The 20,699-nt window shown below is 31.9% G+C and overlaps 5 protein-coding genes across 10 annotated transcripts; 2 read left to right on the forward strand and 3 right to left on the reverse strand.

Annotated features, from left to right (window-relative positions):
* On the reverse strand, nt 1-1,717 carry Mulk (acylglycerol kinase-like protein Mulk). Of its 2 annotated transcripts, XM_089465658.1 has the most exons (4): nt 1,587-1,717; nt 1,274-1,410; nt 1,086-1,212; nt 1-1,025 (listed from the first exon to the last, which is right to left on the reverse strand). In XM_089465658.1, the coding sequence occupies exons 2-4, from the start codon at nt 1,369-1,371 to the stop codon at nt 12-14; spliced, it is 1,239 nt and encodes a 412-aa protein (XP_089321784.1). In that variant the 5' UTR covers nt 1,372-1,410; nt 1,587-1,717; the 3' UTR covers nt 1-11. The 2 variants fall into 2 exon arrangements, with proteins under 2 accessions (XP_089321784.1, XP_017858008.1); XM_018002519.2 differs by lacking the exon at nt 1,587-1,717 and having other exon boundaries at nt 1,274-1,488.
* LOC108610430 (polyisoprenoid diphosphate/phosphate phosphohydrolase PLPP6) lies at nt 1,702-2,968 on the forward strand. The gene is made up of 2 exons (XM_018002525.2): nt 1,702-1,841; nt 2,033-2,968. Exons 1-2 carry the CDS (start codon nt 1,833-1,835, stop codon nt 2,633-2,635), a joined length of 612 nt encoding a protein of 203 aa, XP_017858014.1. The 5' UTR covers nt 1,702-1,832; the 3' UTR covers nt 2,636-2,968.
* On the reverse strand, nt 2,956-4,999 carry bsk (mitogen-activated protein kinase dJNK). Its single transcript, XM_018002520.2, has 6 exons — nt 4,859-4,999; nt 4,515-4,644; nt 4,251-4,448; nt 3,878-4,142; nt 3,526-3,809; nt 2,956-3,197 (listed from the first exon to the last, which is right to left on the reverse strand). Exons 1-6 carry the CDS (start codon nt 4,963-4,965, stop codon nt 3,081-3,083), a joined length of 1,101 nt encoding a protein of 366 aa, XP_017858009.1. The 5' UTR covers nt 4,966-4,999; the 3' UTR covers nt 2,956-3,080.
* A 4,992-nt stretch (nt 5,000-9,991) lies between these two features.
* On the reverse strand, nt 9,992-13,987 carry dpr21 (defective proboscis extension response 21). Of its 3 annotated transcripts, none has more exons than XM_089465660.1 (7): nt 13,848-13,987; nt 12,032-12,264; nt 11,852-11,968; nt 11,463-11,556; nt 10,722-10,849; nt 10,256-10,424; nt 9,992-10,194 (listed from the first exon to the last, which is right to left on the reverse strand). In XM_089465660.1, the coding sequence occupies exons 2-7, from the start codon at nt 12,215-12,217 to the stop codon at nt 10,103-10,105; spliced, it is 786 nt and encodes a 261-aa protein (XP_089321786.1). In that variant the 5' UTR covers nt 12,218-12,264; nt 13,848-13,987; the 3' UTR covers nt 9,992-10,102. The 3 variants fall into 3 exon arrangements, with proteins under 3 accessions (XP_089321786.1, XP_089321785.1, XP_017858010.1); XM_089465659.1 differs by lacking the exon at nt 13,848-13,987 and adding an exon at nt 13,729-13,771; XM_018002521.2 differs by lacking the exon at nt 13,848-13,987 and adding an exon at nt 12,430-12,589.
* A 712-nt stretch (nt 13,988-14,699) lies between these two features.
* Nucleotides 14,700-20,655, forward strand: ova (ovaries absent). 3 transcript variants are annotated; one of them, XM_018002514.2, is made up of 5 exons: nt 14,700-14,841; nt 18,438-18,688; nt 18,749-18,946; nt 19,112-19,276; nt 19,336-20,655. In XM_018002514.2, exons 2-5 carry the CDS (start codon nt 18,443-18,445, stop codon nt 20,566-20,568), a joined length of 1,842 nt encoding a protein of 613 aa, XP_017858003.1. In that variant the 5' UTR covers nt 14,700-14,841; nt 18,438-18,442; the 3' UTR covers nt 20,569-20,655. The 3 variants fall into 3 exon arrangements, with proteins under 3 accessions (XP_017858003.1, XP_089321768.1, XP_017858002.1); XM_089465642.1 differs by having other exon boundaries at nt 14,711-14,735; XM_018002513.2 differs by having other exon boundaries at nt 14,742-14,931.
* The last annotated feature ends 44 nt before the right edge of the window (nt 20,656-20,699 follow it).

Genomic DNA, 20,699 nt, shown 5'->3' on the forward strand with positions numbered 1-20,699 from the left:
TTGTATTTAGTTTAACAAAAAACTTTAATAGCATTAGGCACAATTGACACTTGAATGGGTCGGGGTTCGTATTCCTCTCCGTCTATGGAGTAAAAGATTGGCTCATCACTCACTGAGGGATACAGTTTGATAGTTCTACTCTTGAGTACCAAATTAGGTTCCACAGTTTTATTCGTAATTTTTGGTATATTTTTAATGAAATCCCATCCCGGCTGCAGGGAATCAATAAATTTACTTTCCAATTCTGAAAAATTCTCCTCGTTGTGACTAAGATTAATATTAATTTGATTTGAGTTAATGCAACCACTAAGTTTTGTAGCGCAACTATCGTTCTTAATTAGTTTTTGCGTTGCAGCTCGGCTCATATTTTGAGTTTTCACGAGTTTGCTCAAAAAGAATCCCTTTGTGGGCTGATCTTCAACTTCGGCACAACAATTGCTGCAGCCAGGGCACGGCGGAGTGTAAACATAATCTGTCTTCGAGTCCCAATTGGCAGTTGCAGAAAATGATCGGAAAAATGCAGCCAGATGATGTCTCAGCGGGCCCACATACCAATATTTATCCTTCAGGGTGTCAATATCTTTCAAAAGGCCCCACGAGAAACCATTTATGCCAAAAATCGGCTTTAAACTGTTGCTGGGGCTGTCGTTCTCATTGTTGTTCTCCTCATCGAGTACATCATATTGAATGACATCGGCATATTTATATTGGTTATTTAGTAGGGGCAACAGAGCCTGACATAACGTCTTCACAAATTCCAGTTCGCTCCCAAAGTTAAAAAAGTTGAAACCAGATGCTTTTTCCCGTCCCAGCGGAAGGAGGGAAATGGGACATATCTCGCCCTGACGGCGCAGCAGTCCGGTAACCACCTCAGACTTTGTACCATCTCCGCCGGCTACAACAATAACATCTGGTAGGGCACTCATTTCCTCGACATATGTTTTGGCATGACCGATGTGGTTCGTTCGCAGTATTTCAACAGAAAAGCCAGCTAAATGCAATAACGGTTCACAGTATTTTTTGAACTGAAAACAAATTCACTAAATGAAATTCATTTCATTCACTTTTTGTGTATTAAACCTTACCAAATTTTCGGCCTTTTTTTTCTTGGCAATTGGATTCATAATCACAAGCACATTTTTTGGAAGGACATTTGTTGTTTGATTACTATGCAATACTTCATTTGATAATTTGTTCATATAAAGTTTAATGCTGAAAAGACATCCATATATGTATGTAATTTATATAAACATCCAGATAATTATTCACTTACTCTAATTTGGTTTTTATAGTGGATACTCCATATCCAACAACACATGACAGAAAAAGGCTTTTCTTCCAATTATTTCTGATCAACTTTAACGTGTTCATCCTTCCAGAAATCTTATGTAAACCAGAGCTCTACATAAACTATAAACAAAACCTTATTAATTTACTGTTCAATATACTTATGTTGTTGAACACATGATTTGCACAATGTAGCATAGAATTTACGATAAATGGAATGAAACGTGCGGTGTCTCTAAGAATGTGATTGTTGCGATATATTTAATTTGCTAGCGATTTCGATGTATCGCGAATATTACATTTACTGTCTATTCAGGAAATTCAAACAATTCGCTAGTTACAATTTTACTCTTTCGTTGGGTTTATATAAGTTATTAAAAAAGTAAAGCATTAAGCAAGTTTGCTTTTCCCATTTGTGAAAAGAAATCGGACTGGTTGATATTTAAAAATACTTCAAAGTACTTGTAACAATTAATGAGATGGGTAAATCTAGTTCATCCCTATGAAACTGAATTATTTTAGATAGTAATTCCGAAGCAGGGAAAATGGAAACGGTATATTTCAAATATTTAATAAATGTGTAAATTTAATATAATTAAATAATAATATGAATAATTTTGAATAATAATTTAATTAATAATTTTTATAATAATTTAATTTGAATATGTATACGAATTTAATTACTTTTATTATGTGAATACATAATTAATATGACCATTACTGCTTTCCTTTGTTTACATTTCAGTTAAAAAATTCGCCTGCCATGAAGGTGATTTCGGACATGGATGTTAAGTTAACAGACCGTTTTGTGTCCTATTTACTGCAATTTGCAACTTTTAAGTCTCTTAAGATACACTGCAAATTTCTTGAAATATCTTGTGATGGAATAGCCTGGCTTTGCACATGGGTCGCCTTCATATGGCTAATAAATTCTAAGAACCTATACCAAATGCAAGTTAATATGTTGCTTGGATTACTATTAGATATAGTTGTTGTGGCTGTACTAAAAGCACTCGTACGTAGACGACGACCCGCAGTTGTTAAGGATGCACTAGTCATTGGTCCGGACAAGTTCAGCTTTCCGTCGGGACACGCATCCAGAGCTTTCTATATTCTAATCTTCTTTACGAAATTGCATACGTTGCCAGTCGTATTTTGGATGCCGATGACTGCGTGGGCCGTTAGCGTTGTGATCTCTAGACTAATATTAAAAAGACATTTTATTCTGGACGTTAGTGCTGGTGCATTGATTGGAATATGTGAAGCACTGTTTATTGGACTAATTTGGATAAGTGAAGAAACAGCCGCTTCTCTTCTTGGGCTTATAACTGAAGACGAATCTGTTTAGCAAATAAAATGAAAAATGTCTTATAATTTTTTATTTCATTGATTAACTAATAATATTACGAACTTACGCCAAATATGATTAATTTATTCATTGTCAAAGTGATTCATCAAGTGAAGTTGTTATATTTGTTATCAAACTTTGTTGCTCACATAAATGTTCTTATCCGAAAACAAATAAGATTGTGAGAGCAGCAGAGAAACTTTATTTAAGAGAGCGTTTCGTGGTATACCTTAGATTAGGTTAAAGGTCAATTGAGATAATTTTTTTACTTTTAGACTGCATCACATATTTAGAGTTTTTTAATAAAACGATAAAAGCAATTTGCACATTAAACAGTATGATTTTTATTTCTTGTTGTTGTGATTATTATAAATATTAATAAAGTGTTTGTATTGTTGATAGGCGTAAGGCTAAATAACTGTCCTATTAACAAATTATTTATGCTCTATCGGTTAACATTGTGCGCCTCATAATCCATGACTTCTTCATAGATGAGCTCCTTCCACTGCTCAACAGTATGCTCTCGTTCATCGACGCTATGATCATATGGCTCTGGAGCAGGCTATTTAAAAAGAAACAAATATAACATGTATTAAATATTATTAAATATATGCTATTATTATACTATAAATTGCTTAAGAGATAATGGGAAACCAGATGAGGCTATCATGCCAAAAGTTCAAATGATATAATACCTTTGCTTTTAAAATATATACTAATTCTATATTCAAGTATTTAATTTTCATATATCTAAGTAGATATATATTATGTAAAATGTCACTTTTATATAATTAAAAATATAGTTTCTTTTATGAATTCTTTATAGTATACAAAATTTTTTAATATATTATAATTTAGAGTTTTTTAAATTTAGTATATCAAATACTTACAGCATCAACTTCTTCGGCGTCATACCATACATTAATGTATTCATGCTGTAAAGCTCTATCCACTGATATTCTCTGTTCAGGGTCAATTACTAGCATCTTGCTAAGTAAATCCCTTGCCTCAGAAGCCTTTCTTCGGCTATTTTGACTATTATCGTTAGGAAACAGACCATCAGGAAAAAGCCTATCAAACGCATATCCAGTATATCTTGGACGATTCTCAACGTAATTGCGAACAGTTGGCTGCAGACGCTGCATAAATGATGGGGACGGTGTGCCCAATTGCTCTGTAATTTACAAATTTAAATAGTTATATATTGAACAAGTTCTTAATTAGCTGTCTCTTCTTGTTTACCAATTATTTTATTCCACTGATCAATGTGATCAGTTCCAGGAAAAAGTACTCCACCTCTAATCATCTCACCCATAATGCATCCCACTGACCAAATATCTACATTTTCGGTATATCCCATACCTAAAATGACTTCTGGGGCTCTATAATATCTAGTTACGACATATGGAGTCATCATAAATGTAGTTCCAGCTGTGCGTGCAAGCCCAAAGTCCAATATCTTTAGAGTACAGTCGGCCTTAACAACTATATTGGAAGGTTTTAAATCCTGTAAAAACATAAAATGTTTGGTTTAAGAATTTTGACAAATAATAATATCATATTCAACTATCTATTATTTGAAACAAAAGAACGAACACGCTAAACAATACTTAACTCTATGTATAATTCCAGCGGAATGCAAATGCTTAATTCCACAGAGCATTTGGTATAGCAAATAGGACATTCTGTCATGGTCCAAATCCATTTGAATAACCTGACATAAATTAGCATCCATTAGCTCCATCACAAGATAAACATCCTGAAACTCCTCCAAATTGCGTTGGGGAGTGAACGCATTGAGCAAACCAATGATCTAAACAAATGCATACATATGTTAAGACATTTCATTTTCAATTGTAAATTGTAAAACAATACTTACATTTTTATGGTTCACTAACTTCATTAGCTTAAATTCTCTGTAAGCTCGCTTAGCGTGTGTCACATTTTGGAATGGGCGAGACAGTTTCTTTATTGCGACATTTTGCTCGGTAACCGTGTCATAGGCAGCACTGTAAATGTATTAAAATTGGTCTTTGTGAAGTGATTCAAACGATAAACAAATATTATGTATATGCTATTTTATATATTTGTTTTAATTTCAGTTATTATAAATAGAATTATCATAGTATTCTTGTATATAAATCAAATTTAAAATGTTACTTCTAGAAGTATACTTCAACATTCGGTGCCTCGATTATTATTAATTTTTCTCTTTTTACTTACCACACAATGCCTTGAGCACCAGATCCAATAGGCCTTAATTTAATATACCGACTAAGAATTGTAAAATTGGTATCGCCCACTTCCACGGTATAATGATGAGCGGCCATAGTCAATACGTTATATTAATATTAGTGTTAAATACAACTACTGACCATTTCGACCTGAAATAAAATAAAAATATATTTTAATAATATAAAAAAAAAAAAAACAATAATATTAATAATAATAAGCTATTTGAAAAAAAAATTTTAAATCGGTATCTAAAATTTTATTTGTATTTTATACTATTTTACTATCTCATTATCGTTCTTAGTAGTCTCATATTTGGATAGCAAGTAAATATTATAGGGATTGAAATTTTAGACATTGAAAACTAAGAATTAATTAATTTCTCTAAAATAGCCAGGAACCTTAACACTTCAACCCTGCAAAAATCACCTCGAGCTATCACTGAAAATATAATCGTAATTCCATTTCAGAGCGGCAGTTTGCTCAACTAGTATATTGGTAAGAGATTGCGCTCAGTCGTTTTCTTTTTTCTCTTTTCTTCATATGCTAAGTTAGCTTTCACAGCTCATCGGCTTGATCAGTGTAAGCCGGCATTCGTAGTTTGAGTGTATTGAAAACTAATTATTATTAGAATATTGCCTCGACAGTTTCACAAATTATATACAAGACGACATCCATGAACTTAATAATCAATAAACTTAATATGTAAAAATACTATAAAGTATATACATACATAATCACCGTTCATCTACCGGTTTACATGTAACAATTACAAAAATTATAGAATTGCACATCGAAAAAACAACTATAAGCAACTATAGGCATGCAAGTTTACCGCCTATATACCTAATATTTTTATATCGGGAATATTATTATGTATGTCGTAAAATTACAAATGAAATTACATATAATTTCTTCCTTACTTCGTATAAAATAAATTGTAAATATCGACTTAGAATATTCAATATCTATTTCGACTGCAATAGTGTATTATCAAGTCGGATGGCATCACTTTGCAACATTCTAATTTGTTTACAAATAGACATTGATTTTATCTTCCCGTTTCTCTTTGATAATATAATCAATGAAATATATACAAAATGGAGTCCACAAGCAAAATGACATAAAAAAAAATTGTTTTCATTCTGTTAATTTAGTTATTCTACAATTCTATACAAAGCTTACGCATATTTTTCTACCGATAACGAAGCACGAATTTCGCAGCCAGGCCTAGTCGGCGCTTCTGCAAAAATCCATATTTCTTAGTCATAGATTCCGTGATATATTTTCTCTTTTGGACAAGCCTTAGAATCTTATCGGAGAAGTATTTCAATTGTTTTTATTTTCAGCTCTCTCATTCGTTTTTGCATTGTTAACACCGTTTTATTTAACTTCCAGTAGAATCGTAAGAATATACACTAGTATTTATGTTCACAATGGTAAAATCGATACTTATGTACATACATACATAGATATTTATGTTCACAATGATAAAATCGATATTTATATACATATGTACATACACAAAATCAAACTCCACGCAAAAAAGATTTACATGCAAATTATAATGAATAGTAAACGTCGTTTCTTTTTCCTCATTCGTTTGCACGTTTCTAAACATTCATATGTAAACAATTTAAAAGTCTGCTTTTCACTTTTTCGCAGTTTTATAACAGTGAAAAAAAGATGTGAATGTAACAAACACTATAATGTCTATTTAATACACGCAAGTTTGATGTACACACACAAATGTATTGTTGTACTCAATCCATTGATGAATTGGATGTAAATCAATATTATCAATAAGAAAAACATTGTAATTTATACAAATGATAAATTTTATCTTTGGCATACACATGCATAATTATATTTACCTTAAATGTATATGGCAATTAATTTATTTTGTTATTACTAAATTGGTAAGTCGCGTGCTTAATTTAACTTGTTAATATATTTATTATTATATTTTATAAAATCGCAGATAGACAATATGTATATCATGAAAAATTATTTTAATTTGTTTCATACTATACTAGAGTAAGACCCTATTGTAGTTTCTCAAAAATACTTAGTACTATAAAATACTGCAAAAGTCAAACTATCGAGCGTAGTATTATTTTGTAAACAATTCATACATACGTTAAAAAGAAAATTAACACAACAAAAGTTTTATTAAAGTCTTTTTAATTTTGATAGAAGTAAAAAATAATTACCGAGCGGGAATCTGAGAATTCAAATGCAAAAAACACACCCACAAATAAATTTACCACAACATATATGGCAAAAATATTTATTCATATTAATTTATAATACGAACATTTTTTTAGATTAATATTCCGTTTATATATTAACAGATACATAAAGAAGTACATCAGGTAAATAAACATGTTAGTTAATAATATAAATTGTTTAAATACCTGTTTGGTATTTCTAAAAATAAAATATCGATAATAAATATAATACGTTTCATCGATAGAATATGTTTATCTTTTAGTAAATTTTTTGCACTGGCGCCAAACATGAAGCTTTAGTTAATTATTTTATTTTTTCGAAGAATCGGAAGAAATTAAGTTTTTCCATAATCTACTTCATGAGTCGTTAAAACCTAATTCAACAAGAGAGTAATATAATAATGTACATATATTCTATGTATGTACAGAAGGAATAGTTTAGATGAATCAAAGAACTTAGCAACATATAATTTATTGGATTGAAAAATGTTCCTCAATACTTTCAAATATAAAGGAGAAATAGTCATTCTTATAAAGTATTTGTGTATGTATTGTTATACAAAAGCTGATCCGATAAATGTAAATATATATGTATGATTTACATGTATGTCGGTTTTTACAGCTGAGAGAGCAGAAATATAAGAGAGCAATTGCGTGTAGCTTATATGTTCATATACAAAAGAAAGTAACATCCCAGCAAGCATTTTTGCGTTTAACAGAGCATAAGTTAGTCTTAAAAGACTCGCGCGATGATTGAAAACAGTCATATGTGCGCTCATTTTCTGATCATAAAAGACTGTTCTGTCGGGAGAAAATGGTACCCTACCCGCGACTCTTCTTGATGAGTCGCTTATGACTCTTGTTTTTAATCATAAAAGAGTCTTCCACGAGTCATCTTTTAATCATAAAAGAGTCTTCCACGAGTCATAATTTAATCATTTTTTGACTCATATTCGATTGAAATTTTCAATAATTTGCAATGAAAAGAATTTTTTTCTTGATATAAATTTCATTTAATATATATATATATATTTTTTTAAAAAATAACAGCAAAAAAAAAGTAAATTGATACAAAACAAAATATAGAAATTCAAAACAAAAAATAACAAAAATAGTAACAGAAATAGAAAGTATGTTTTATATTATTCTAAGCGCCTACGCTTTGCCAGCCTGTCATTGGCATGGACAAAATGCTTTTTTAGCACCGTATTAAAATCCTTATCCATGCATGTAAATTTTTCATTAGCAATATCTAAAAGGGAAAATATTAATTAATAAAAAATATTATAAATATTTTCCAAAAAAATACATACTTTTCCTTTTCCTTTTCAGGAAATAATAGTTTATAAGCTTCTCTTTTGGCCACTCGACGTAATTGTTTGACTGACATAATCACCTTTTTAATTGTATTTGATATAATTGATATAATTTATTTGTATGCACTTCGCACTTGCACTTCACTTGCACTTTCACGCTCGAATGACAAAATTTGCACATTTCGGCTTGTGCTTAAGAAAAAGTACCGTTTAACTTAGATATAAGCTTAGATAAGAATCGCTTTTCGATCAACCAAGCGAGCAGAATATGATTGCATAGGAACAAAGCAAAACCAAGCAATGATCATATTTTAATCACCTGCATGCTCATTTGGCGATTGCTTTGCATTTCGTTTTTGTATTTTAAAGTAATTATACTTTGAGCATATGGAAGGGTCATTTATGAGTCTTCTTTCGATCGCCCGGGAGATTAGTCGTTTTTTAATCGTCAAGGGGACTCAAAGAAGACTCATCAAGACGATTTCTGTTAAAACAGTCTTCCAAATGCTTGCTGGGATAGTATGCTTGAAACTCTCGAAAGTACTCATTTCTTTTACTGAACGGGTGTAAATCCTCAGAGAGTGGCTTAAGAGCTGACTCTTGGTTTGAGTGAGAGAGTCACTTATATAAAAGCAGTGCGGCTGTGCGACTTCTTCAGTCTCGTCCCTGATCTGATTGTGTTAACTAGTGCAGTGTGCTCCTTATTTTGTGTGCGAGTGTGGTGAGTTTTTAAATAAGTGTGTAGTGAGATTAGTATATATTTATTAGGATTGTAATATATAATAATAATGTTAAAATAATACTATTATAAAAAAATTTTTTTTTTAAATATTAATTATAATAATAACTGAAAAAGGTTATGATCGTTATGCCAATGAACATTCTGTTTATCAGTAATCCTCTATCAGTATTCTTTAATCTCTAGTCCTTTGTTAACTACCAATAAGCTAATGCTAATTAGAAATCTAATGATCATTTTATAATAATGATAATAATCAATAGAAGTATACTGGAATATTTAAAAGAATTTTATTTATTTTGCGCCAATGCGCAGAATAAAATTGCAAATGATGTTCGTAATAATGACAACAATATTGATGTTAGTATAGGCATTACTCAATGATTATATGCTAGAGAAGTCATGTAGTTAGTTAGAAAATAGTAAGAGCATCAAAGCGTTGCAACGCATAAGAATGTTTTGATATAAGCATTTCCATATATACATAGATGTGTGCATAACTATTCCACTGCTGAAATTTTGAATATCTAAAACTTTAAAGTTTTGCACTTCACAGTACACACACAAATTTACATATTTTTGAGTCTCTCTATCGCAATTTAGCATTTTTTCAGTGCTGCGGAATATTTTAAAACTTATTCTACAGAATTTTGTATGATTTCTATACAATAAATGGAATTCACTTAATATTTCTGTTAGTTCATATACATATAATCTTCTTCCAACCCATGGCTTATAAAAAAGCGAAACTAGTTACTATTTCACTTAATATATTATTTAATAACAATTTTTACCACGGCAAAAATTCATACATTTGTTTAGTAAATCAAGTAACAAATTTAAATTTTTCATTTCAATTTATTAATAATATTTTGATAAGTTCTCTGAATACATATATATTATATATATTTACAAATATCAATAATTTTGTTGTTTTTCAATTACGTCCCTAAATATGTGCAATTATCATTAACAATATTAAAGTATTTAAGCTTAATCCTACGAATGTGCATGCTCGTTGGACTGCCGCTGGATGATCTCCTACAAAAGTAAAAAATAGAGTTTTTATTCAAAGAGCATTATATTGAAAGATTTAATTTACCATTTAATATGTGGACATAAACGGATTTCGAGTTGGCATTAGATGGCAGACAAGTATACTTCCCAGAATCCGAAATCTGGGCCCGTTGTATGAGCAAATAAGATGTCGTTATGTCACCTTTTTCGGTTATAACTGACACTCCTCCACGTGGCGAATCATAATTAATTTCCTAAAAACAAAAAACGTAGAAATTGCAATTAATTATCAAAAGATTATTGCTATTGTGCTGGGTTGACACAAATCGAACTGCTCCAAACTTTAAAATATATATTTTCCTTAATTTGGATTTTAAAGATTTCCTACTTTAACACGCGTCACTGTCTACGCCTTCGTTTCGTTTTATTTTCACTTTCCAACTTAAGTATTTTTTTAGGCTAAATTGAGGAATATTTTCGAGCACTTAACTATCTGATGACAGTCACTAAATTAGTAAGCTTAACGATAATCAAATATTCTTCACACTAACTTGATTATTGTGAGTCCAGTGCACCATTAGGGGTGGATCAGGAAGATGTTTGACGATACAAGTTAAATTTACAGTTGATCCCAAATCGATGTATAATTCTGGTCCTCCTGGTATAGTTGTAATTGGTTCTGAAATCAAATATAATAATCGTATATATAATAGCTATGATAGCCAGCGGAAAATTTACTTAAAACCAAATAATCAGATGATTAAATGTTGGACAGATGTTGAGTATACAAAGCATATTACATAATTATTATATTCGAAATGAATATTGTATATATTTTAAAAAGCGTAGCGCTGTAGCTAACTGCAGATGCGAGATTCGCTTGATTTGGAGCTTTTCTGCATCAATAAAACATTTGTAAAGGATTAAGTATACTATAAGTAGGGTAATAATGACCACATCCGTGGAAGCAATAAAAATCTAGCAAAATGCTGTATAACTTTTGTACAGTTCTCTTTACTTCATAACGATCATGTAATTTTTTCAATTCTTCCCGGGGTACGAAAGGAAAGTATGGTTGCAACGTTCCATTGTGGGACTCTGTCTACGTTGCCCATGTGCGTGGACCGGGCAAACAATGAAAAACCCGCCAGATGTGTGCACATTCCCGCCAACCACGCTAACGGCGCTGTGCGATAGATAAATTTCTCAACATATCGAAGCATCGTCAAGAGTAGGTCTTTAAGCTATCATTTTCGCTTTATATTTTTTTATATTTCGATCGTAAAACATACCCACAACAGAGAAAATCATTGTATATCCCACTGGAGGTGTTGTTGATATTTGGCACTCGTAAACTCCGGAATCCCTTATTTGTGGATATTTGATCTAAAAAGGAAATATAATTAAATTAGTCAAATTAATTTCACAAAGCGTAACTTGTGTATACGCTATTGTACTATATATAATTTATATCGATTATACATTCATGTATGTATATCTTGCTCAAAGATATAATTTATGAAATTTTAATTAATAATTTAATTTTTTAATTTTAATTTTAAATTATATACCAAGATTGTTTTTTTTTTTTCGTAAGTACTTTAAACAATGTTTTGTTTTTAAGTTTTTATAGAATAAACACCTAAAAATAAAGAATTGATTCTAAAATTCTATTAAGTACCTGTAATGACCAGTCGCCAGTTTGCTTATTATATATTGCCGAAAATCTTTGGTCCGATGTATATGTACTTTCCGATACTGTTAATAGGTGCAAATCTCTGTGTCTTATCCAAGATACCTGAAATTTAAAAAACTCAATCAAAGCCACATTGTATTTATTTTATTTGACTCTATTACTAACCGTTTTGTTGCCCAGATTTTTTATTCGACAATTTAAATGTCCAGTTTTGCCAACGAGAGACGTTACGTTTTTGGTGGCAGTCGTATCGAAGTAGGGTCCTCTATCAATATATTTTACTAATTGTTCCTCATTAAAATTGAAACCATGCTCTTCGTCGCCCAGCATCAGCATATCCGTCACATTCATTTTTGGAACAAAATGTTTGCTTTGGCATAATGTTATTCTAGAAAACACTATTAGAGAAACATTGTAAATAATAATGAGATTTTACTATTGGAGAGATTATTATTATAGTTGGTTGCTTTATTATCTAATCTATGTAGCAAATATGTAATATGATTAACAAACTTTTCATTCACTGCACCATTTATCCGCAATTTTCTCATTTATCCACTTACATATATATACAATATAGAGTAGATTTCGAAGACTTCGCAGCTTAATCATTTTATGATTTATTCTAAATATATTTATTTAAACATTTAAGTTTTTGGTTTTGACACTCAAGACGAAATGTATGTAGTCCTGAAGCCAGTTTACATTATATCTTGACTTCGGGCATGCGCATTGTCTAACGAATATACGCAAAAGAATGTTTACATATTCATTCAGAGTAAATATTTTCGAAATCCCACATATTATAAAAGATTGAGAAACAAAATATAAATAATAACTAAAGCAAACTAACAAAAATCTATTAAAGTTTAAATTCTAAAATTGATTAACTAATCTAATTTCTTTTACAAATTTTCTTTTATTATTTTAAGCTTACCTAACTTTGATTAAATAAGTTACTCTTAAATATCAGAAAAATTAAAACTATCGAATAATTTTAATAGTATTCGTATCCCTATAAATAAAAACTCTTTCAAAATGAACATTGCAATCATCAAAATTTCGAATTTAGAGATCAATGTTTGACACTTTATTAAGCTCAAAAGCTCCTTGTACCGCATTGTAATATTTAGAGATAACGAATTTCCGTCCCATACCTTATCTACAAATTATAAATACGTACAAATATTCTTCTGACAAAATTGCAATTTAATCACATATAAAGCTATAAAAAATTTTAATAGCCTAAGATCTATCTACAGGTAGTTTTTATACTCGTTTTCGTATACAAATAGTGTTTGTATGTTTTTCGTCTTTGTGATTGAGAGATAGGTTGTTTGGGAACGTCAACTATGTGTGTGTCAATAGTATATGGCATGTTATAACTAAGAATTCTGCTACATGCTATTGGCTCCAGAAGGTATCAAATTTAAAATATGAATATATAGTCGACAATAAATGCCAAAATATAACAAGTCAGAAAGCTCTAGTTGGCACTGATCAATTTCGAGATACCCTGAGCTCTTCGAAGAGCTAATATTGCAATCATTCTACGCTTCTTTAATGCATACACAGCATGTATGCATGTCTTCACATATTCATACGCAGGCAAAAGTTTTCATAGAAGAGGATGGATTTGGGGTCGGTGTCCGAAATAAAACTAAATTAAAACTATATAGAAACCCTAAAAATATTTTTGCCTAGCCAGTCGAATTTCTGAGACCAACGCTTTACCACTTTTAGACTCAGCTCGTCGCCTTGATTGAGAATGTACCTACATATGTATATTCATTATGGGAGCTGTCATGTCTCTTTCTGCCTCTTACATATATATATGTACATACATATGTATGTGTACAAACCAATGCGTTTAGAGTATACATGAAACATGTTATTATTATCACATGTTCGCGTGTATATGCTTGTCAAACTATGAAGTACAAGCTTAACTAATTTGAAAATAATAAAAGAGGGACTATACCCAAAATCGGTAATCAAATCCTTTGTTTTTATTGACAGAACGTAGCTTTTGCGGCATACAAGCCACGCTTCAAGACCTTATCTTTGACTTCTTATCGATTTTTATCGGAATGTGTTTATGAATATGAGTTAAACTGTTTAAACTGTGTACGACTACTATGCAGGCCTAGCAGACGACGATTTCCAAAGAATTGACGCTATTCGCCATATTCGTTCGTCTAGTCGAAAAAATAACTATGTTATGATAGTGTACAAGCTTAATTCTTCTCAGACAGACATTAAGGATGCTGTGGAATTCAAAATGAAAAAGTGATCTATTGACAGCAGAGAATCAATAGCCTCCCAAAACTACATGGATATACCAAACTCGCACTCTTATGCAGACAGGCAAATATATGTGAGTCAACAGTTATCGATACATTTTTGTCTTGTTTTCAATGGTCGAACAACGCCTGTTCAATGTTTTACTGCATATAATGATTAATTATTTTGCTTGGTCGTTGCTGTAACATTAACCACGCAATGCGATTTTCATAAATTTATTGCTTGTTTCTTTTTTCATGATGTTTTCTTATACCTTTATAATTTAATATTTTTCATTAATGATATAATAAAATTATAATAATCCATTTTGACGTCATATTTATTGTCTATCAATATTAAAAATTGTCTTGAAGCATTCAATAATTTAAATAATTCCGTATTTATTCATCTATTCCTAGTTTGATACAAAATGCATCTGCTTATGCGAAGTTTCGCAGTCAAACGCGCTGTTTATTGAATTTCGTTCCATTTCATCGTTTCAATCGTTACGCCGCTCATTGTAGTATCGTACACGCACAAAGTGAAAAGTAACTTTTATCGATGTTGTCTGAATTGTAATTTCTTTGTGAGTCCTCAAATGTAAACCTTAACTACAGTCGATTGTATTTGTAATTCGCAGCTACGATACTTTTTTTTTTTTATAATTAATAAACTTGTCCATTTGACGCTTGGTTTGTAAAATTAAACTAAATGCTAAGCTACACGCACATCAATTAAAATTTGTTATTACTATTACAAGAAAGCCAATAAAAATCGAACATGTAAATATTACTCATGTATAGCAATTTTTCTATTTGTAAAGAATTACAACAAATGGTTGTATGAAGTGTAAATAACTTTTGTGCAAATAACATATGATTATTGTATCTATAAAATGTATATATGTACATGTGGCTTAAGTGTTCTTATATAGTGCTCATGAGTTCATTCCATTTAATGTGCGCACGAATACTTTTCGGTGCGCTGTGTTCTAGCATGAAAATTTGCCCTGTCGATGGGCGAAAAATCGTGAAAGATAATTTTGTCGTGCGGTGCTTTGTTCAGCTCAAAAATTAGTTGCCTTTGGAGCGATACCTAAATCTTCCTTCTTTTTTATATTTTGTGCCTTGCCCTTACAACTTTGCACTTGCGCCATACACCATCTGACGTTTTCGCTCTTTGCTCTTGTATAAGGCGATCCGAAAGAGATGTGTACCACGAATATAGGCGATAATTTTTAGAAAGTCTTATCCAAATTGATATACCCTCTATCCCTACTAATCTTTTGACGACAGTCTCGGTTTCTTCGGGGTTAAAGATTTCAGCAAAAATCATTAATTCTAAGCGTCAAGAAAGACAATATCGATATTTGCAATTTGCAGAAGAGAATCTGTCTTCTTTCGTAATTCGGGGTAGTTTCTTTCACCGTTTATCTTTAATATAGTGTCGTCATTGTGTCAAGCGTTTATGGTTTGTTATCGGTTATCGACTATCGGCACGTAAGTTTAGAAAGGTCCGGTGATGTGTTTTGTTGTGGAAATGGTGGAATCTATTACTTTTTAATCGATCTTGAGGCTGCTTTGACGACAGCTAAACCGTTCCCACAGTTTTATGCCCTGAACCCATGAAAAGGGTATAATGGTTTTGTGAAAAGCATGTAACAGACCTCATAAAGAATATATATTCTTAATCAGGAAGACTAGCTGAGTCGATACAGCGCTGTCCGTCCGTATGAACGCCTAGATCTCAGACGCTATACGTGCTAAAAAAAATATAATTTTGCATCTATACTCGTGTATACCATGCGCAGCACAAGTTAATCATATTTTTTGGATAGCTCATCCGATTTCTTTTTTTATCGAGAAAAATCGATAATTTATTTCGTTTTTTCAGCGTTATTCCAATACTATTAGACCTGGAGACTTCAGATAAATTATGTATATACATATGATGAATACGAAGATTTTGTATACCACGCTCCCTTCGACCCTAAATTGAAAAAAATAAAATACGTATTTCAAGTTCTAGTACATATGCTTCGGAATATATAAACATTTGAACATTATGATCACGTTCTGAAAGTTTCATGGAGATAGTCCTACTACAAGAGAAGTAAATTCTCAAAATATTGCGCACACTGCAGCGCAGCCCAACCGCAGTTGCTTACTACGCAGTTAGCAGAGCGCGTGCTTATTCGTAAGTGTGGATGCATGTGTATGTATGTGTGCATAAAAGAAGTGCAGAATAATTAAAATATCAGCTTGGAGAGTTCAGGGTATCTCCTAGTCGAGCAGTCTTGACTATAGCCTTCATACTTCTTTTTACTTTTATATTCCTCCTCTAACGTACTAACCAAGAAATAATAGTCCAATGACTATGAATTTCCTATTAATAATTTTCCTTATCTATTTAGATATTTAAAGTTCCATCCAAATCAGAATGAAATATTCAAAGAAAACCAGAATATTCTCTTCTGATTTTGATGGACATTTAATTAACTTAATAAACAAGCTACGGATTATTTAGTATACAAATTTAGCTACAAAAAACGTAAGTCGCTTTTTAAATGAACAGTTCAACCTGAGATTTTAGCGAAACCTTAAGTGACAATTTATTACGAATAATTTTAAATTACAGTAGAATCCGGTTATAGCGACACTCAAGGGACCGTCGATTTTACGTCGCTATACCCGGAGGACGCTCTAACCAGAAAGAGTAAAAAATACTTTTTTCATTTTTTTTTTTTTTTACGGTTGCCATAGCTTTTACTATAAAACAATTTAAATTTCTAATCAAAATAACCATTTTTATAAACTTATTTTAATAACATGGTTTAGAAACATTTTTGTGACGTCGGCATGCACTTTGTCTCTCTCCCGCTCTATGTCTTAGCAGCATTTGTGGCGTTGCTACGCACACAAGCAAGGGTACTGATCACTGATCAATACATACATGTATACATTTCTAACAGAGTCTTTGTATGCTGAAATTTGTTGTCATTATTTCGGGATTTTTTGTTATCACGTCGTAATAACCGGTGATTGACTCAAAAATATGAAAAAAATCGTCGGCATAAGCGAATTGTCGTTAAAAGCGGAGACGTACTAAGCGGAGACTCTTTCATATAAGTTTATATGGGACCAACCAAGACAATTTTCGTCGACATAACCGGTTGGATTCTAATGTATTAGAAATTGGCACATCTTTACAATGTTTTTTATTTGATTCAAAAATATGGAGTAGTTTTTTATTTTTATTTTTAATCAGGGTCGAAGGTGACGTGTCGAATGAGACATTTTTTTCCACCATACTTTTTTTTTAATTTTTTAGTAATTGTAAAATGAAACAAGTAAGAAGGCTCCAGATGAAACTGCTCGACTGGGAAATACCCGGAACCTTCCAAACTGATATTCTACTCATTCTGCACTTCTTTTATGCACACATGCATACACACGCATCCACACGCACGTATATCACACGCTCTGCTGACTGCGCAGTTAGCAGCGACTGCGCTTGAGCTGTGCTGCAGTGTGGGCAATATTATGAGAATTTATTTTTTGAATTATTTCTTTTGTAGACATACGTCTTAATGAAACTTTCAAAACGTAATCATATGGTCAGTATGTGTGTACATTCCAAAGCACAAGTCTCTAGTACTTGAAATGCGTTTTTTACAATTTGGGGGCGAAGGGGGCGTGGTATCTAAAATCTGTAAATTACAAAATTTGTATCCATTAACTTTATATACAACCCAAATTTGAAGTCTATAGGTCTAAAAATGTTCAAATTAGGCTGAAAAAACAAAGCCGATTTTTCGATTATTCTCGATAACAACGTTATTGGATGAGTTATCGAAAAAATATGATAAACTTGTACTACCTATGGTATACACGAGTATGCATGCCAAATTTCAGCCCTCTAGCTTTTATATCTTCTGAGATTCTTTTGCTCATACGGACGGACGGACAGGGCTATATCTACTCAGCTCGTCGTCCTAATCAAGAATATATATACTTAATTGTAATGAAATAGAGAAAATTCGAAGTATCATATTGCATTGCATAGTGTCTCAATAATAAGAAAAAAATGTGCAATAGAAATGCTCAAAACAGAACTTTTGTTTAGTTATACAAAATATGTTCGCGGAACATGATTTCATTGACTTTGAATGTTTTGGCTGCGGTTGACCTTTCGGGAGAAATGCCCATATCCAATTTTAAATTTATTAAATTGAAATACCGATGATTGGTTCCTTCAATTTCTGATTGCTATTTCAATTTTATTTTAGTCACAATGGACGAATCCGATAAGTCGCAGCAAAACATGATATCGAATCTTCCGCTGCTGTTCGCAAATGGATATCCGACATCTTTAGAGAAAATAACTGAATCTCAACTAGAGAATTTTATACCATTCATGGTGCAATGCTCTTTGGGACATATAAACCTACCAAAAAAAATAGACTGCAGCGAGCCCGAGTGGTGGCCGGAAAATGCATCCTTTGGCATTCCGTTAAAGAAGCCAAAAAACTTCGTTGGAGTAAGTTCCACATTATTCCTTGTGCTAAATTTATGCTGTAACAGTTTTTGTTTATTTCAGAGCTGGATAAAAAAGATGAAGGAGATTGTAGTAATATGTTACAAATTTCATAAAAGTCTATTTCTGTTACGGTTTTGTAACGACTTAGCTGCTTATGAGCACGCAAGCTTGAGGTTTATCAACAACTACAATTCCACTACATCGCTATACGACAGACGAAATAATAAATTACTGGTTACATTTCGCAATGAAAATATGGTAAGCTATAGTTAATTGATTTGAAAACGAGTGCTTTAGTCGATAGTGCTTGCGATTAGAGCCTGCATCCAAAGCGACATCAAAACCACTCGGCAATATATTTAACAGTATATATTAGTGCTTTTTCTTCCAATTTACTTATTCTTCCAATTTATTTAATTTTAGTCTTATGATCGACAGCAAAAAAATAGAAAATGTTTGTTACTACACAAAAACAAGACCGACCTGCAAGGAGAAGACTCAAACTATATGATGGTTGAGCCGCCGCCGTTCGACATTTATCTGTGTGACAACTGTGATGCTGAATTATATTCCAAGGAAGCAATCTTGGTAAGTGGAAACTATATCCATGTTGATCACTTCATAGTTTAACCTTTTTCTTTATGCAGGAACATGAAAAAATGTGTATTATGGAGGATGATGTAATTTTATGCGATTCGCCCGAGCCGGAAAATAAAATTGAAGTTAAAAATGAAAACGCAGAGCTGCGAAACGCTTTCCTTCTCAATTTTTGTCTTCAGTCTAAGACGGCCAGTTGCAATTACTCTAAGAAAATACAAAGAACTAACACAAATAACGAAGAATTGGTTACAATGACTTCGAGCAGAAAAAGACGCATATCATCGCGAAGGAATCGAGCAGTCCCGTCGCTTAACAGATGTTCATTTATACCAATATCATCTCCCGCTGGACAGAAATTGTTGTCGTCAATAAAGCAGACAATATCAATGGAATATGTATTTGAAAGACAGGAACGCTTAGATCGCTTTTGTTATACACCCTTATTAGTTAAATCAAATAGTAATCATAAAATCTTTGAGAAAAAGAGTTGTACAAATAACATACATGTAACGTTTAAGAAACTGCAATATTTTAGTTCACACATCTATACTTTCCCGCGAAGACAGTTTATACAACGTAGGGACCTTACTCAAAACTTTTTGTTTTTAAATTCACCATTGATTAAAAAATGCCGTCCAATTTCGGTCAGATTAAAAAAACTGACTGATAATAGCGGAGAGCAATTTCCTATAAATAATACTAAGCTAAATATTAGATTAACACGCGATACTTCACTTAATTCCCAATGGAGGATTTCACCATCCAGCGAGGTGATCGTCGACACAATTGATTTGTGTTCGTCAGATGAAGATGATCAGTCAATTTCCTCTTCAAATAAAGCAAAAGCAAATAAGCTTGCGTTAATGTCCTTAACAAATAACAAAGAAATCGCTGTCATCCAAAAGAATCATTCAACGGAAACTGAATGGAATCCTCTACCCGAATACTTACAAACAACAGATGACAACTCGCTGAAACCCCTTAAGCAATCGGTTTATATTTTTTCCAATTACAAGACTAACTCGGAGCTTAACACATTCAGTCTTGAGCCAAGAGCCAATAGTTCAGCAAAATCGTTAGTTCCCTCGAACGCATTATCACACTCCCACAATCAGGAAAATTGTAATTTATCAAAGAGGTTAGTGACTGTTTCTGAGTGGCGTGCCAGTTCAGAAAAGACGGAAATAAATCAATCAGATACCATTGCTTTTGAAAATATGGCAGGTTTGCAATCCTTTAACACATCTGCTAGAATTGTTTCCATTGATTTAACAACGTAAAATTTACTGCTAAGTTTATATAAGTAATATACTATTGTTATTTCGTAAAATAAAGTTTGTAAATATCTAAGATTTTCCAACAAACAATTGTTTTTTTCTTCGATTTTGATTCGAAGATCACCCATTGGAGA

Source organism: Drosophila arizonae, chromosome 3, assembly GCF_054131065.1.
Source record: "Drosophila arizonae isolate 15081-1271.41 chromosome 3, UAZ_ARI_1.0, whole genome shotgun sequence".
Classification (NCBI taxonomy): Eukaryota; Metazoa; Arthropoda; class Insecta; order Diptera; family Drosophilidae; genus Drosophila; species Drosophila arizonae.

Coding starts and splice junctions, on each gene's coding strand:
- dpr21 (XM_018002521.2), bottom strand. CDS start 12,478: ATGATTAAGCTGCGAAGTCTTCGAAATCTACTCTATATTGTATATATA. Junction 11,557..11,851: donor CTGGCGACTGGTCATTACAG/GTACTTAATAGA, acceptor TTTCCTTTTTAG/ATCAAATATCCACAAATAAG. Junction 10,425..10,721: donor ACTGGACTCACAATAATCAA/GTTAGTGTGAAG, acceptor TTTTGTTTTTAG/GAAATTAATTATGATTCGCC.
- ova (XM_018002514.2), top strand. CDS start 18,443: ATGGACGAATCCGATAAGTCGCAGCAAAACATGATATCGAATCTTCCG. Junction 18,947..19,111: donor CATTTCGCAATGAAAATATG/GTAAGCTATAGT, acceptor ATTTAATTTTAG/TCTTATGATCGACAGCAAAA. Junction 19,277..19,335: donor ATTCCAAGGAAGCAATCTTG/GTAAGTGGAAAC, acceptor TTCTTTATGCAG/GAACATGAAAAAATGTGTAT.
- bsk (XM_018002520.2), bottom strand. CDS start 4,965: ATGGCCGCTCATCATTATACCGTGGAAGTGGGCGATACCAATTTTACA. Junction 4,645..4,858: donor GGTGCTCAAGGCATTGTGTG/GTAAGTAAAAAG, acceptor ATACATTTACAG/TGCTGCCTATGACACGGTTA. Junction 3,198..3,525: donor ACGCCGAAGAAGTTGATGCT/GTAAGTATTTGA, acceptor CTTTTTAAATAG/CCTGCTCCAGAGCCATATGA.
- Mulk (XM_089465658.1), bottom strand. CDS start 1,371: ATGAACACGTTAAAGTTGATCAGAAATAATTGGAAGAAAAGCCTTTTT. Junction 1,213..1,273: donor ACTATAAAAACCAAATTAGA/GTAAGTGAATAA, acceptor ATGTCTTTTCAG/CATTAAACTTTATATGAACA. Junction 1,026..1,085: donor AAAAAAAGGCCGAAAATTTG/GTAAGGTTTAAT, acceptor ATTTGTTTTCAG/TTCAAAAAATACTGTGAACC.